Here is a 15,444-nt window from a genome sequence, read left to right as displayed (position 1 = left end):
TTGATGCAATCACACAACATTCGACATATTCCACTTTCTTTTATAAATATATCCTAAAAATCAAAGTTTTTTCTTGTGTTTTCCGTTGTTCCACCAGCACCTGACCTCTGGGCTAACAGCTTTATCTCCCCTTTTGACCTTTTTCTTCTGCTCAGTTCCACATTAGTTTGTGAATTGGTTGCAGCCAAGGTCACCAGGGACGTTCAGCTTTCCCACGTGTTTTTTTTCCCACGCTTGTAGAAATCCCTGTAACTAGTCCGGGTTCTGCCTCTCGTTTCCAGTTTGTTTCCTGTGACCCAGCTGCCTCCAGGTCCGTCTGACCTGAGGACTCGGAGACAGAACCTCACCATGGACTCCAGACTCTTCTTCTTCTTCTTCTTCACCTCTGCTCTGGTTGCGGCGGCAGCAGTGACTGCCTCTCTGTCTGGCAGCACCGCGCAATGTAAAATCAAATGGTGAGGCTGATTCTTTTTCTAGATTCCGGTGGAAATGTTTCACGGCCTCCGTCCTCGCTGTGAAGGATTCATTCAGAGTTGTTTGCAGCATTGCTTCTCCTTTCTGTCTCCTTCCAGAAATGAAAATCTGATAGATTTAACGCCGTTATTGCGTTTTCTGATCACCGTTCTCTGCTCGGCAGGTTGTTTGGCATCGACTGCGGGAACGTTAGCGGCAGGCTGGTGAACCAGATCCAGACGTGGCAGGTGAAGGGAAGCTGTCTGGATGAAGGGGAGAAGTGTTCCTACGAGGTCAGAACATTCTCATTTAGCACATTGTTCCATCAAAACGCACCAATCAGAGTTTTCTTTTCTTTAAGTGAGGAGATCCACATTGTTTGGTATGATCAAAATAACGATCTGACTCATGAAATCAATGGTTTCTGATTAGTCAGACCAATTAGACAAAACGTTCACAATCTGAAGGTAGTGAGTTGAATTCCAGCTTCTTCTCTGGATTTATACTTGGCTACAAATAGGTGGATAATTTACTAAATTATTCGACCTTTGAAGGCCGCACTGGATTTAATTTAGGGGTAAAAATACAATGACTTGACTGACTTTTGAAGCGGTCAGTGCGCTAATGACATGTTCTTGATTTCAGATGATATGATAAGAAATGAAATGAGCAAATTATTTTAGGCCATGGAGAAAAAAAGGAAAAAGAAATCAGTTTTTTTTTTTAGCAACTTTCTGGGAAGCAAAAACTTATCTGCACAGGATTACTATGCAGAATCACACTGACAGGCTCACCACAACATGTGAAGGCCTTCGGCTTTGACTCCAGATGGGTAAACATTTTCACATCTGACTGACTGACTGACTGCAGCCTCTGCTGTCAGCTTGTGTCCTCAGCTCCATATCTGATCAAGGCCACTCACACGTCTCCCAGAACCAAGAGGCTGAACGTCCTCCAGTTTCTTCTGGAGCAGTCCACCATCTGCAGAGTGACGGTAAGCCCGGCGGGGAAACTTGTAAGGCTGATAAATCGGCCAGTTTATTTGCTCGATTTAGAGATTTTCATTGTTAATTTGCAAACACGTTCGAGCGAAAAGGGAGCAGGAATAGGAAGAATCTTGTAGAAACGTCAAAACCGATGCTGCAGTTCCAGTCACACCAAACAGTATTTGGTGCGGTCATGGTCAGCTTTGACACAGACTGAAGCCGTGTCTGATGCAGTAAATCAGAGGAAATAGTTCAACGGTCTTCCTGAGATTCCTCAATCAGCTGCTCCCGATGTTTTCTGTTCAACAGGGCGAGGCGACGTCCGAAGGCTCCAAAGACCCGGCCGACAACGGCACCAACTTCTGCAGTCTGCAGAACCTCATCAACGGTGACAGAAATCTGTCTGCTTGTGTTCACTCCTGCTGAGGAATACGGTGGTAAGATGCTGGGTTTCTTCTCTGTTTCAGGAAGCAAGCTGAGCGACGCCGAAGGATACAAACAATTCAGCAACAAGTGGATCTGTCCGGGGTTTGACTCAGCCGTCTGCAGCTTCTCTTAAGACAAGAATAGATGGCTAAGATTTATTTATTTATTTTTTTTTGTACAATTTTCTTTTTCTAGAAGTGTCTTGTGTATTCAGGTCTATATTTTGCAGAACTTTCACTGCAGCTACAACTGCAACATGTTTGGTGTATTTCTCTTTGCACACATCGAGACTAATACTCTGCCTGTTCTTATTCTCACAACAGTTCAAGCAAAGTCAGGCTAGATGAAGAGATTTCATGGACATCAGTTTTGGAAGTCTAAATGCAGTTTATATCTGCACTTTGACTGGTCCGTTCTAACAAATAGCCATTGTTGCTCTGGCTGAAGGTTTATGACCTTTTAGCACCGGTCTCTGATCCAGTCTCAAGTCTTTTGTAGCATCTGACAGGTTTTTTTTCAGTATTTAACTTCACTTACTGTATCTTCTTTCACTCATTAACTCAGATCAACTTCCTTACACATGTTGAATAACAGCATGATGCTGCCACCACCATGTTTCAATCTGATCAGAACACATACATCCATATGTTTTGTCTCTTACGGCTTGTGTAAAATATTATATATTCTTTTGGCTTTTTATAAAAAAAAATGTCTGTTTTGCAGAACTGAATTTCTGCATGATTGAGATGGCTGCATGCTTTATATATATAAATATAAGATTTTTATATGTAAAGAATTATGAATCCTGTCTTTTAACTTCACAATGATGTTCTAGTTTATGTTTGTTTCCTATAAAATCCCAATAAAACAGATCTAAGCAGAATGATTACTTTTGCAAATAAAGGAATTAAAAACATACAGTAAATCTTTAGTGAATAAAGTATTGTATTGAGAGATTTTTTTTTAAAATTTGTTTCTTTTGATTCTTTTTCTTATTATTTTTGGCCATTTTTACCATCCGTACACAGAATGAGCAAGTCAGGTCAGCCATTAATCTCTACCCACACATACTGTGCAACAATATTCTGAATATAGTCTGACTAACAAATCAGACACAGTCAACTCAAGACAAAATACACCCGTCTGAAAATAGAAAATGCTTCTTCCTTTTAATGACAAAATGTTACAGGTTTTTGGAGGTAGCATACAGATAAAGACACACACTGTTGTTTTGGAAGATACATATTGAGCTGGTAAGGTGCTTTATTTCGTTCTGTTCCTAATATCTTAAACACATTTTGAACCTATAAATTAGACCTATAGTAACAGCTGTACAACACACAAAACATAATGATTTAATTGTGAGGACCGGACTTTTCAGCTTAACCAGCGCCCTCTGCTGGGCGGAAATTGGAAAGTAGCCGCAGGTGCTTCCGGTGCTCATTTGGAGTAGCTAAACAGGTCAATTCTCTACTTCGCTATTTCACGTTTTTCTTCTTCCATTTCATACCAGCTGGCAAACAGTTGTGTCCATTACATATGTGTTTATTTCTCTTGGAAGTTATTTTTTCCTTAAAAAAATGGCAATGTATATCATAACACGTACTGCTCAAATTAAACGTATAACGTGATTTCATTTTGTTCTGCTCTGCATCCCCAGAATCAGAACCAAACACAGAGAAGCAGCATTCAGCTTCTATGCTCCATATATCTGGAACAAACTTCCAGAAAACTGCAAAACTGCTGAAACGCTTAAGTTTCTTTAAGTCAAAGCTAAAATCCCATTTGTTTAGAGCTGCTTTTGATTAATAACGATTCTTTAATGAGTGAATAGGTACCTGAAAATTAAACTGTCTGATGTGTTTCTGCCAGACAGATGACTGAATTCTGTCTCTTTCTGTACGAAGCTTTTCAACACATGTGCTTTAGCTACACATTTGTTTCAAATGTTTCCTTGTAATCCTCACAGAAGATATTCTCGGAACATACAAAAGTTGAAAAAGAAAAAAAAAATCATCACGTTCGAGTCGCTCCTTCTCAGCGAGTCTTTTAAGATTTTAGGCCCGTTTTTTTTTTTCTTTTTTTTTTTTTTTGTAAATGCAGGCCTGAATTCCCACAAACACTGTCACACTGTCCACACAGGGCTCAGGAAGCAGCTGGATGAACAGAGTCGTCCGTGTGCGTCTCACTGTGTTTTGCCACCTTCCGGCGTTCCTGTTTCTGTGTCGAACTCAGTCAGGCAGCAGTAGAGCAACATCTGTGTGTATTTGGTGATAGAAGCTTGGAGAGAGACACAGAAAGTGAAGGAAATGTCAGAAACACTTACGGCATGAATAATCTGCCGTAATATGTGGTAAATGTGTAACAAATATGCAAACTGTTAAAAAAAAATTTATTTCTCTGCTAGCAAAAAAAAAATGCAGTCTGTTATTTCTTTATTGCAACAATGCTTGATGGTGATAAACATACTATTGATAAAAACCAGCCCCTTGTTCTACGCTTTGCTTCGTCCAAAAGGTCTGGGCTCTCGGCCACCAAGAAGCAATTCCTTCCTGGAGGCGTGACTCTGTTTGAAACGACTAGATCCAGTTTTACCCAATCACTAACGTATGGCAGTAATGCATATATAATGCAACTGCTGCAATATGAAGCTTACTGGAAGTCGCAAGCGCTGTAAACAACCACAACCCACTGCGAAGAGAGAAGTGCTGAGCTGACCTACATCTTTGACAGCAACAAAATGTCTTAAAGATTCCTCTTTAATTGCACGACATTTGGAAGCGCGGCCAACATGGACAGAATGGCTTTGTTCACAATGCTGCCATTGTCAAGCTATAATCACAGGCAAACTACAATTCAAAAAAATGGTGCAGAAACTCGCCGTCAACCTTCACAACTCTTCCTTCTGTTTGCTAATTGGCCAGGTTGAAATTCTACTGGAGAAATAAAAGAAATCTCAGAAAATCGAATGGAAGTGCGTAGAAATGCAATGGCCAGGCTAACTTGGACAAACTATTGATGCCAAAGTATCGATCACAACCCCATCAACTGACTTGTAACAAACGCTGGTTGCCGTCCCACAAAAGTGTGACCCAGCTGGTGACCAGCATGAGGAAGTTACGCTGTTTCGGGTTCTTTCCGCACACTGCAGAGCTCGCTGTTTGTTTAATGAGCAAATTGCCACTATGTTGTCTTGTGTCTTCACACCACCAATCAAGTCAGTGGTCACAAGTTAAACTTTGCTGCTTAGTCCAGAAATGCGTTTTCTTTGCAGATGTGTCACCATCCAAAGGAGGACAAAACACTTTCCAACAGAATACTTCTAACTGGCAAGAAACATTGATAAATAAAGAAACATTCAGGCAAGCACAAACATCCTTGCTGTTTTTTTTTGCTAAGCTTGCATGCAAATGGAAACATAAAGCTTACTGTTGAGTTTGTGTATGAATCGGGGCTTCCTTTCCTCAGGCAGGTAAATGGTGACATAGTAAACCGGCACACCTGACAGAGCTATGCCGATCCCTATGAGAGAATTGATGGTGTCTCCGTACAGAGGGACAATGACCAGGAACAGGCTGCACATGCAGTAAACGATGGGGAAGAACAAGCTGAGCTGCAGAGACAGAAACACAGAAGATGAACTGAACAACGGCTCGTAGAATCACCTCCTGCAATACCTTCCCAGTATTTGTTTCCTGTAGAACTTTGTCAATCTCTCACATCACTGTGGAGGATTTCTGATCCTTTGTACATTGGCCGAACCACTGCAGCTTCTCTTTCATTCTGTTGAATATCTGAAGCTGTATTTGATTGTTGTCATGTTGACAGCATGATTTCAGCCTAGCATCAAATAACTCTCATAAGGAAAGCGGCCACTCTGACATGACGGACGTCAAAACAACAAAACAACCTATGTGCGCGTAAACTCCTGTAACGCTTGTCAAAAAACAACAAAAGTCTAATATGTCTTTCATTTAGTTGGCTTCACTGTAAAATCATTAAATGTTTGTGTCGGCTATACAAACAGAGGAGAATGCAAACTAAGCTTATTTTATCGTAAACCTTTTGTTGAGAACAGAAGACAACGATGGATTGCAGCCATCAACTGGATTGATTGCCAACTATTACTTATGGATTTGAAGCAACAATTTGTACAAGGTAAGAAGACTTAACGTTCATGATCAGTGATCAGTGAGATGCAATCAAGTATGGCGTACCTTGACTGGTCTGTGTCTGTCTGGCTGTTTGATGCGCAGGTAGATGAGGCCGGCCACAGACAGACCGACATAAAGCCAGTAACTGAAGCTGAAGTAGTTGATGAGCAGGAACACATCCTCCACACACAGGAAGATCAGACCCATGACCCCCTGAAGCCACAGTTAAAAATTTCAGATGTCTTTCTTTTCAGCATTTTGATCAGGCGTTCATTTGTTTGGATGCAACATGGTGGTGTGCTTCTCACATTGAACAGCAGCGCCGGTACGGGCGTGTAGCGGTTCAGGTGGATCAGACTCAGGCTGTCCGGGAGGTGGCCCTCTCTAGCCCCGACAAAGAACAGCCTGTGTTGCACAAACGGAAAGATTAACAGAGCATACTTCTGGTTCCTTTGACCACATGAACTCAATGTGAGCACCTTCTCCATGCTTTCTGAGTACCGTGAAGCAGCAATGACGGAAGCGTTGAGTCCTCCGTAGCAGGACATGGCCACCGATATCGGGACGATCCAGCTGAACGGACCGAGCACTGCATTTCCAAACGTCTGTGGGGGCAATGAAGGAGAGAAAACTGATACTCCAATAATGCACATTGTACCATTTTTCCCAGTAGGATAAGCCTAGAATATTTCAGTTCTTTCAAAAAAAGATTCTACTCTTACTCAATAAACAACAGATACACCAGATAGTGTTTTCCAATTAAGAAAAAAGTTAGAACACCCTACTACTACTACTACTACTAGCTATTTCTTACTAGCTAGTATTACCCCCATTAGCTAAACTAACTTTAGTAAAAATAACTTAAAATAACTACCACCTTCTTACCAGGCTGACCTTTTCCTTGAACAATTTGGGATCATATTCCAGAGAAAAATAGGGCTGTGCAACCCTAAAAGTTACCCTAAACTTTCATGATCAGCTCTGACTCCATTTTCTTCATGGTTTTTGTTAATGTCACACCCTTAACAGGAGCAAATTTTATTCACCTTCTCTGATTACCGGCATCCTGAGAACTCTAACATAAACCCTTTAGCGTTAGAGTTCTGAGTCAACAACAATGAAACATAAACCATCCAGCCAAAATGTCAGTAAGACTCGCAGCCTGGGAACCTCTATAAAAATGTCCTGGTTGCCCCACCGCATTCATCCCTCACTAGAGCAGCTTTATATTTAGTATCAGTGGGACTTTTCTCTCGGGCGACTGTTTGCTTCTTACCACAGCAACAGCGTCGCTGGCCAGCAGGGACTGCATGTCTAGAACTACATAGTATGCGGCGTTGGTCAACAGGTAGATGATGGTCACGATGGGCATGGAGACGGCGATGGCCAGGGGGAGATTCCTGCAACAGAGCCACAAGAACTGACGTACAGAAAAGAACTGTAACACATGACACAACTTGGAATCAGTCGCAGCTTTCTAGGTATCAGCTTCTACTGAGCTATATATGTATCTTTAATAGTGATGCATGACTTATTAGAGGAATAGTTTGTGTAGTCTGGTTAGGTTTTGTTGACCTATGATGAGTGAGTGGCCTGCCGTCTGTTGTGGAAAGATTTGAAATCGCAGTGGCTGTTAAAAAGTTACGATATCCCCAGGTTTTGTGGACTCCTGCAATTCAAAGCGACTCAAACTGGTAACATTCATATCAACGTTACGCTGGTGGAAATCAACCATCTACACTGTTCTGAGAAGCCCAACTAACTTAGTTTCTTTCATTTCTTGTAAAAGTGTAAAAAGTCACTGCTCCCTTATGCAGCATCCCAGGATTTCAGTTTGAGTTGAAGCAAAATGACGACAAACATGAGCTGTTCCCGACCGATCCTGGGCATGCTCAGTTTACCTCTCAGGATTCTTAATTTCCTCCGTGACGAAGTTGAGCGTGTCCCAGCCTGAGTAGGAGAACAGAGCTGAGTAGAGAGCCAAAGCTATGGCTCCAGAATCGGTTGAGGACCCCTCGAACGGACTCTCAAAACTATTTATATCTCCTACAGAAAAAAAGCCAAAGATTAAAGCAGGTGATTTTTTTTCCTTTTCTCTGATGCTTTCCTACTTTTGGTTTTTACTTACCTGTCACTATTTTCAGGAGTCCAACGATGATTATGAGGAAGAGGGCCATGAGCTTGGCATATGTGAAGATGTCCTGGACCAGAGTCCCCCACTTCACATAAGCACAGTTTATGAAGATCAATATACCTGGAGAAGCAAAAGAACACAATAGGTCACCCTCATACCCAAGATGTTAAACTTACATCACATTGGTTTCCATACTAAATAATTGCCTGTAGGGGGGAAGAAAATGAACTGTAATGCAACCAGCCTATGGTCTAAGGCTACGTTCACACAGCAGGTCTTGATCTATTCCGATTCTTTGCGTGCTCGTTCATGCCACTAACTAAATGCAACCACCACTAGATCTCTGTGTGAACGGTTCAAGACCCCAAGCGACCCGCACACAGCGGTGCGCTGCTAATGGAAGTAATAATGGACGATTTTAAAGTTTATTCAGCAATGGGAGCCGACAGTATAGTCACAAGATCATAGCAACATGAAGGGAGCTAATACTAATAAAGCACATCTAACAGAAATGGGCTTTTTTGGAGCATTGACTGCAACTTCTGCAGTGAAATTTGGATGCGTAGTGAGAACCAGGATAATGATGAGATGAGCTTCAGTGACACGAGCTTCTTTCATAATTCATTTTCATAATGATCACGTTTGCTTCAGCCATTGTTTGTGTCCAGATTTACTTTGCCCGGCTTCCTCTGTTACTTCAATGACGTAAACGTCGGACAATTTGACATGACCGCTCTACTGCAGACACTTTGAAAACTATCGGATATGTATTTGATTTAGTAAATACTGTATGTAAGTGGCGCGATTTGGATTTTTTAGGGTATGAAAAGATCGGACATTGGGCCGTTCAGACTGCCATGGAACAGTCGGATATGGGTTGCATCTGGACAAAAACAGTTTGGGTCTTATTTGCCTGCTGTGTGCATAGCCTATGAGTGCCCCTAAGAGATCAAATCATTTTAATGTTAGCAGATTCAATTAGAAAATAGGTTGGCCTGCAGTCAGTTGAGGTCACTTTGAAAATTCAACATGCTGACGGGAGTCATTTTCCATGGTTGCAAGCCAAACATTTGCTTAGCTTAGCTGCTAGCTTATGCTAAGCAAACTGATATCTAGGTCATGTCTCCCTTGGCAAAGAGAGGATTATCAGATGAAAGCATACATTGTTTATTTAAAGCAACATATTTAAGTAATCCTTTGAAACAAGACAAATAAGTAATAGCATGTCAGAGCTAATACACTTTGCTTAAAATCAAAGCTAGTGTATTTTTATGTTAGGGTGGCAGACAATATGTTTGAGTAAGACGAACATTGTTCTTTCATTTTGACTTACTGACAACATGTCTCCAAAATTCCAAGCAAAAATTTAGTATTTATTTGCAGAAAATGAGAAATGGTTAAAATAACGACAAAGATGCACATGCTTTCAGACCTCAAATAATGCAAAGAAAACAAGTTAATATTCATTTAGAAACAACAATGCTAATGTTTTAACTCAGGAAGAGTTCAGAAATCATTACTTGGTGGAATAACCAGGAGGTTTTCAGTGAGGTTCAGTGCAGCCGTCTCTTTATTTTTTTCAAGAGCTGTACATTAGCTGTGGATTTGTTTCACTGTTATCTCTATCGCAACATTATGTAGAACCTGATCTAAGCAGAAACGCAAAAAAAAGAAGAAGAACAGAATGGATAGAAGTTGGTAGAAGGGAAGAGGAGGGCAACGTAAAGTAAATCCTCCAGTAGTTACTAAATAACATGGGGTGGGAGGCCATCTAAGGTGATGGTATCCCCACTCAGGCCCGGCTGTCAGAAGCCTGAGAATGTGAGTCTGCATCGGGTCGCAGTATGCGCAGTATGCGGTTACGAAAACAGAAACCTTTTTCCTGGTACAGCGGCTCATGACGCTGTTGCCCAGTAGCCTAAATACTACTTCTGCTTTCTGGGGTCTTCAAAGCACAAAACCAGGCTGTTAGACACACTGTGGCATTCTGCAACATGTTCTACTGAGTCTGCCTCTGACCTCAACTCTGACCTCAACGAAGCTGAAAGCAAAATTAGAAACGGTGAACACTGGAAAGCTAGCGTGTATCATTTTACATCGAGCAAATTGAAACCAATGCAACAATTACTGGAAGAAAACTCAACTCAAGACGCCCTTTGACCCAGGATTATGAAGCAACAGGAATCTTATATTTAAGCTGAGGAACAAGACAACAGAATTCATGCTACAGCTGTTGTTAGTGAGCATAAAGTTCTTCCTCACTGAATTGTAACTGCTTTACATCTAATCTCTCTATGACTCCATATTGTGTCTTATGACAGTTTGTTCTGCCATTGATCCTCACATCTCCCATCAAAACATGTTTGTCTCTGGGACACAGAACCCACCTGAACACCATGACGGTCAATCCTGTTACACCAACATGTTTCTTCTGACGAAAGGTAAAATTAATACTTTTAGGCTGACCGAAGTCAGCTGGTTGTTCAACAATAACTGAATATATTTTTTGCAAGTGGCATCTTGTCCTGAGTATTCATTACCCAATAAATGTATACATGATCACAGTATAATACTTTGACCTTTTTGAATTTTACACCTAAAAATTAACCAGAGTATGAAAAAACTAAGACTGCCACTATGACTAATGAAAAATAAACTGAAACAAAATAATATTTAATAAATAATGACAAATAAAAACTAGCAAACACTCTCTAAAAATTTATTAAATCTAACAGAATTAGACAAACAAAAAGTCTCAACAAAATAAAACTCAACTATAATAGAAAAGCCAAAACTGTTACAACACTGCTTCCAGCCTGACTGAGTTGTAGCTCGTCATGAGAAAATAACTGTCAAAAAACACCAGTGGAAACATGCAAAAAGTTAGTTTTGAATGCTGTAATAACAATATAAGCTTTTATATTAATTTTTAAGAATAGTATGGTTCATTTTTCAACAGGCATCTTTGTTGAAATGTATTTTTATGTTTTATTTTTTTTAACTCTTTATACATTGAAATTTTATCTTTGGTACATGCATGAATGGTGCACTGGGCAAGTCCCCCTTCTGCTCCAAACCTAATCCCCACTTGCCCCTTGCCCTCCCAAATATTACACAATAAATCAAATTTATGGAAATGAAAACCAGGCAGCAAACTTCAACTTTGTGGTGTTTATGAGCATCACAAAGTTTTGTGCACCTACTCAAAACAGACCATCATGCCATGCAGAAGAGCAATAGAAGAATTAGCGCAGGGAGCAGCTGACAGATGAGCGGTATTTTCAAAGTCACACACATCCTTACAGAGGCAGGCTGCAGCGAGGAGGCGCACCGCATCGTACGGCGGCTGGCAGGTCGGGTAGAGAGCTTCCACCAGGTAGAAAGCGAATGTCAGCGATATCGCCGCCTGGCTGGCCGGCTCGATCAGTAGGATGGACGTCCACAGACGAATGAAAGCCAGGAAGCCGCCGAACGACTCCAGGATGTAGGCGTAGCTGGCTCCGGATTTGGGGATGGTGGTGCCAAGCTCAGCATAGCAAAGGGCTCCGAACACCGAGAACATACCACCAAGGGCCCAGATCAGCAGGGACAGCCCAAAGGAGCCGCTGTACATCAGAACCCCCTTGGGCGAGACAAAGATCCCGGAGCCTATCATATTGCCCACTATGAGGCAGATCCCGTTGATGAGGGAAATCTCCCTCTTCATCTGCATCTTCTCCCGCTGCCCACCATTTGGAGTCTTCAGGTCTTCCTCGGACGCAGCCGGGGAACTCGGGCATATTGTCTGCGACATGACCCCGATGGTCTGCCTTAAATCCCCCATCTGTGCTTCAGTCCTGATGTTGAGGTAAAGGAGCAACAATTGGATAGAGCCCAATGTACTGGTGGAAGCTTTTTCCCAAACAACAAAACTGCAGAATAACAACGTGAGGCCAATGCCAGCAACTTACGGACAAGTTATAAAACACGTCATTAAGGTAGAAATACAGAGTACACATGTAACAACTATAAACATTTAGACTAGCAAAATCAGCTCACCTTGTTTATGAGATATGAGTCTTTTCTTGTCCTGGGTCAGTGTGACCTCTCCAAGTCTCCAGTTGGACACTGGTTAGATCAGAACTGAGAGGCAGCGACAGTCGGACGATGTTGCAATGTCTGCAAGCCTGCACAAACACAACCTGTGTTTTCCAAGCACTGGCCAAAGCACACGTTCACGTCCCGCCCCCCACCCCACATGCCTCCAGTGTGCTATTTTCAGAGACAAGCAGCTCCTGCCTTCAGGGAGCCTTTCAGGGCGAACCAAGCCACCTCTGAGCCCAAATACAGACCAGACAATGACCAGATGGGTTTCAAAGGTTGGCCAACTTGTTGGTAAGAGAGGGTGCTATGATAAAGGATGGCTTTAGACACAGACCTGAACACAAAAGTAACATGCTAAAGGCCAGGTAAGAGCAATGTGAAGAGATCTTTATGTTCTTGATAAGTCACTAGTGTAGAACTGGAGTCCGATCTCCAACTTTCCATTCAGCAGCAAAATGATTGGAAAAACAGTTTGGACAGTTAACGACCAGCTGCTTTCAGTCCAGTTTTTCTGTGGTCACCTCTGTACTGAGATGCAGACTGTGGAAGAACTGTGGTGCTGGTTCTGTTGGACCTCAGCACAGAATTTGACACTTGATTGTAGCTGTGTTTCCATTACAAAGGTGCACAAAACTTTGTCAGTAGTTTGGCATTTTTTTAATGTCAAAAAAACATAACTTCGCAATTGCTGTGTTTCTGTTAAATAAGAAGCACGACTAAAATCACATGATTAAGTTTGTTTATAAAATAAGTCATTAAAAAACACGCCACACCATCATCCTCCAACTCCAGCTGTCGTCTTATTCAACATCTGGTTTTTGGATGATGTGACTTGTATGATGCAGAAAAAGTGTCTCCATTGCAGTTTTGCAAAATAAACCAATGTTGATATGACCAAAAGAACGTCCAAACTTTTTTTTTAATCAAAATTGGAGTGTTTCCATTCAGCAAGTTTATTTTCAAAATAAACTGCAGAGGTTCCCCAAGATTCAATCCTCCTCTTATTTAACATCAGCAGTCTCCAAACTCAACAGCTAACACCCTGCAACTTTTAGATGAAACAATTAGAAATAAATAAATAAATCAAGCAAAACAGCAGGCAGAGATAAAAACAGAATATTTATTTGAATTCAGTAAATTATATTGCATTTGAAAAATGTCTTAGTTGTAATTGCAGCTACACGTCAACCTAAACATTTCCTGACCGACGACCACGGACATGAACTAGTTCAGGTCAGCTCTGCAAAAAGACAACCCTGCTCCCTTTTCACAAAAATACACACTTCACAAATACTTAAAATAATGCAGTTATCACACACAGTATAAAATATAGAACATCATATACGAGTTATCAAATTTTTGTCACATTTTATTCCTCGACTTTGCTTGATATGTGTGTGAAGAGCTTTTCCACGTTGTTCACTTTTAATAGAGTCGAGACCACAAGCAGAATATGAGGCACAGTTTTCAAAGACAAGGCAACACATGTCCACCGTATGGAAGCATATGGACCTCTCCTGGTCCTTATCTTGGCATTGTAATAATGATTCGGGGGTGACACTGCTTTTTAAGTATGGGCCACCTTATAATCTTTTTTTTAATGTATTGAGATTAAGTCTGGGTAATAACCAAGTCTTGGCATCAAAGTAAGAAGACATTATGTGTATTTTTTCCCAGACGATATTTATTCCGTCATGACAGCAAGTGTGGAAGAAAGCTGAAAATTCTCCCAGCAGTAACTGGAATTGAAGCACCTATTGGAGAAAACGAAGGCCACAATCACGACAGTAAGGCCCTTGATTAATGTAAAAATGGCCAAACATCACATCATGTTCGAAAAGTGCAAATTATTGTTTAACTTCATACCATTAAGCTATAAAGTTTATTTTTTTTTAATGGACTGAAAAATTATATTTAGCAGTGGGAAATCTGGTCTAGTTAAAACAAATTCAGCTCTACCAGGGCGAACCGCTGACCAGTTGCTGGGAAACAACTGATCATGTTCCCCACATGAGCGCTACCAGGTTGCCGTGACGACAACACTCTTCAGTGGGGAAGCTATAGGAAGACTCGAAGTTTACAGATTTTTTTTTTTGTTTTCTTCAGTGAGCTGATTAAAAATGAAACATCGTTTGGAGCTCGTGTGTTATTTGCTACTGTCAAACAAGGATAAAACAGGAAGTGAACAGATTACAGTGAATTCTCCAGGAAATACACACAGACTGCTGCTTACAGTGGCAAACACTAACCACACTAATTATAAAAGATTCTTACAATATCAGCATTAAATGTCAACCAAGTAGTCATGTTTTACAGCGATTTCTCTCTCCAACACACACAGTGTGACTGAATGAGTCATTATATGATAATGAGAAAATGATAGAAACCTGATGGCATGATTGGGGTTATTATTACTTTTGCAGGTTAAATTGTTTCAGTAAAGGAACATATGAATATTGTTCATGGTTTAATAGATGAGCAACTGATACAATATGATGAAGTGGTCAGTGACGGTTCTAGACTTTAAGCAACAGATTAATAGAAAAATTTTTTTTTGGTGACATCATCATAGTCGTAATAAATCATGGGAAATGATCCAGTTTTGCTCCTCCCTTTGTGCATTTAAAATAAGCTGCAGCAGCAGGAATATTTGTTTAAGAATAGACTTTCAAATAAATTACATAATATAAATTCAATCTGATATTTTTTTAAATCCAATCTTTAATTTCTTAATTTTAAGAAAATAATTTCCAACAAAGTTACTTTACTGGTTCCTCTAACAATCCCTTTAACATCAATGCATCACTTTTAGGCCTCTAAGATCTTCTAAATTGTGATCCAAGTTTTTTTTAATATTCAATTCAAATAAATAATAATAATAAAAAAAACATTGTTTATCCCAAAGAGAAATTAAATGCTGTAACTTATATCATCCATGTATCTTCAAAGTCGTGGATAGTGATGTTTATTTCCCATCGTGTGCTCAAAAGTTTGGTTAGCTTTTGCTACCTGGAGAGTGAGGAGGACTTCCTTCACATGTGCCTTTTGGAATAATTAATGTTCTCAATACAGGAGTTTTTAAAAGAAAATTAATTCTGGAGGAGTTCAAAAAGGTGCAAAGCTACAAAATTATAGGAATACTGAGTGAGACGAGGCAAAAAAAAACAAAAACAAAAAAAAAAACAGAAAAAAAAGAAAAAAAAAAAAA

The 15,444-nt window shown here is 40.5% G+C and overlaps 1 protein-coding gene across 2 annotated transcripts; it reads right to left on the bottom strand.

The window, feature by feature from the left end:
- Positions 1–3,009: 3,009 nt before the first annotated feature.
- LOC106961900 (Y+L amino acid transporter 2) lies at positions 3,010–12,336 on the bottom strand. 2 transcript variants are annotated; one of them, XM_015056002.1, is made up of 10 exons: positions 12,192–12,336; positions 11,457–12,044; positions 8,148–8,273; positions 7,921–8,065; positions 7,296–7,419; positions 6,521–6,624; positions 6,328–6,424; positions 6,083–6,232; positions 5,295–5,478; positions 3,010–4,145 (listed from the first exon to the last, which is right to left on the bottom strand). In XM_015056002.1, the coding sequence occupies exons 2-10, from the start codon at positions 11,974–11,976 to the stop codon at positions 4,051–4,053; spliced, it is 1,545 nt and encodes a 514-aa protein (XP_014911488.1). In that variant the 5' UTR covers positions 11,977–12,044; positions 12,192–12,336; the 3' UTR covers positions 3,010–4,050. The 2 variants fall into 2 exon arrangements, with proteins under 2 accessions (XP_014911488.1, XP_014911487.1); XM_015056001.1 differs by having other exon boundaries at positions 11,457–11,989.
- Positions 12,337–15,444: the final 3,108 nt, after the last annotated feature.

Source organism: Poecilia latipinna, unplaced genomic scaffold (genome assembly GCF_001443285.1).
Source record: "Poecilia latipinna isolate Pla-1442-1.1 unplaced genomic scaffold, P_latipinna-1.0 Scaffold1347, whole genome shotgun sequence".
NCBI classification, from domain to species: domain Eukaryota; kingdom Metazoa; phylum Chordata; class Actinopteri; order Cyprinodontiformes; family Poeciliidae; genus Poecilia; species Poecilia latipinna.
This window is presented reverse-complemented; position numbering and strand designations above follow the sequence as displayed.

Excerpts from the sequence above, each read along its gene's own strand:
- LOC106961900 (XM_015056002.1), bottom strand. The coding sequence starts at position 11,976 with ATGGGGGATTTAAGGCAGACCATCGGGGTCATGTCGCAGACAATATGC. Across the intron at positions 6,425-6,520 it reads TCCGTCATTGCTGCTTCACG|GCTGTTCTTTGTCGGGGCTA; the intron begins GTACTCAGAAAG and ends TGTGCAACACAG. Across the intron at positions 6,233-6,327 it reads TACCGGCGCTGCTGTTCAAT|GGGGTCATGGGTCTGATCTT; the intron begins GTGAGAAGCACA and ends CTGTGGCTTCAG.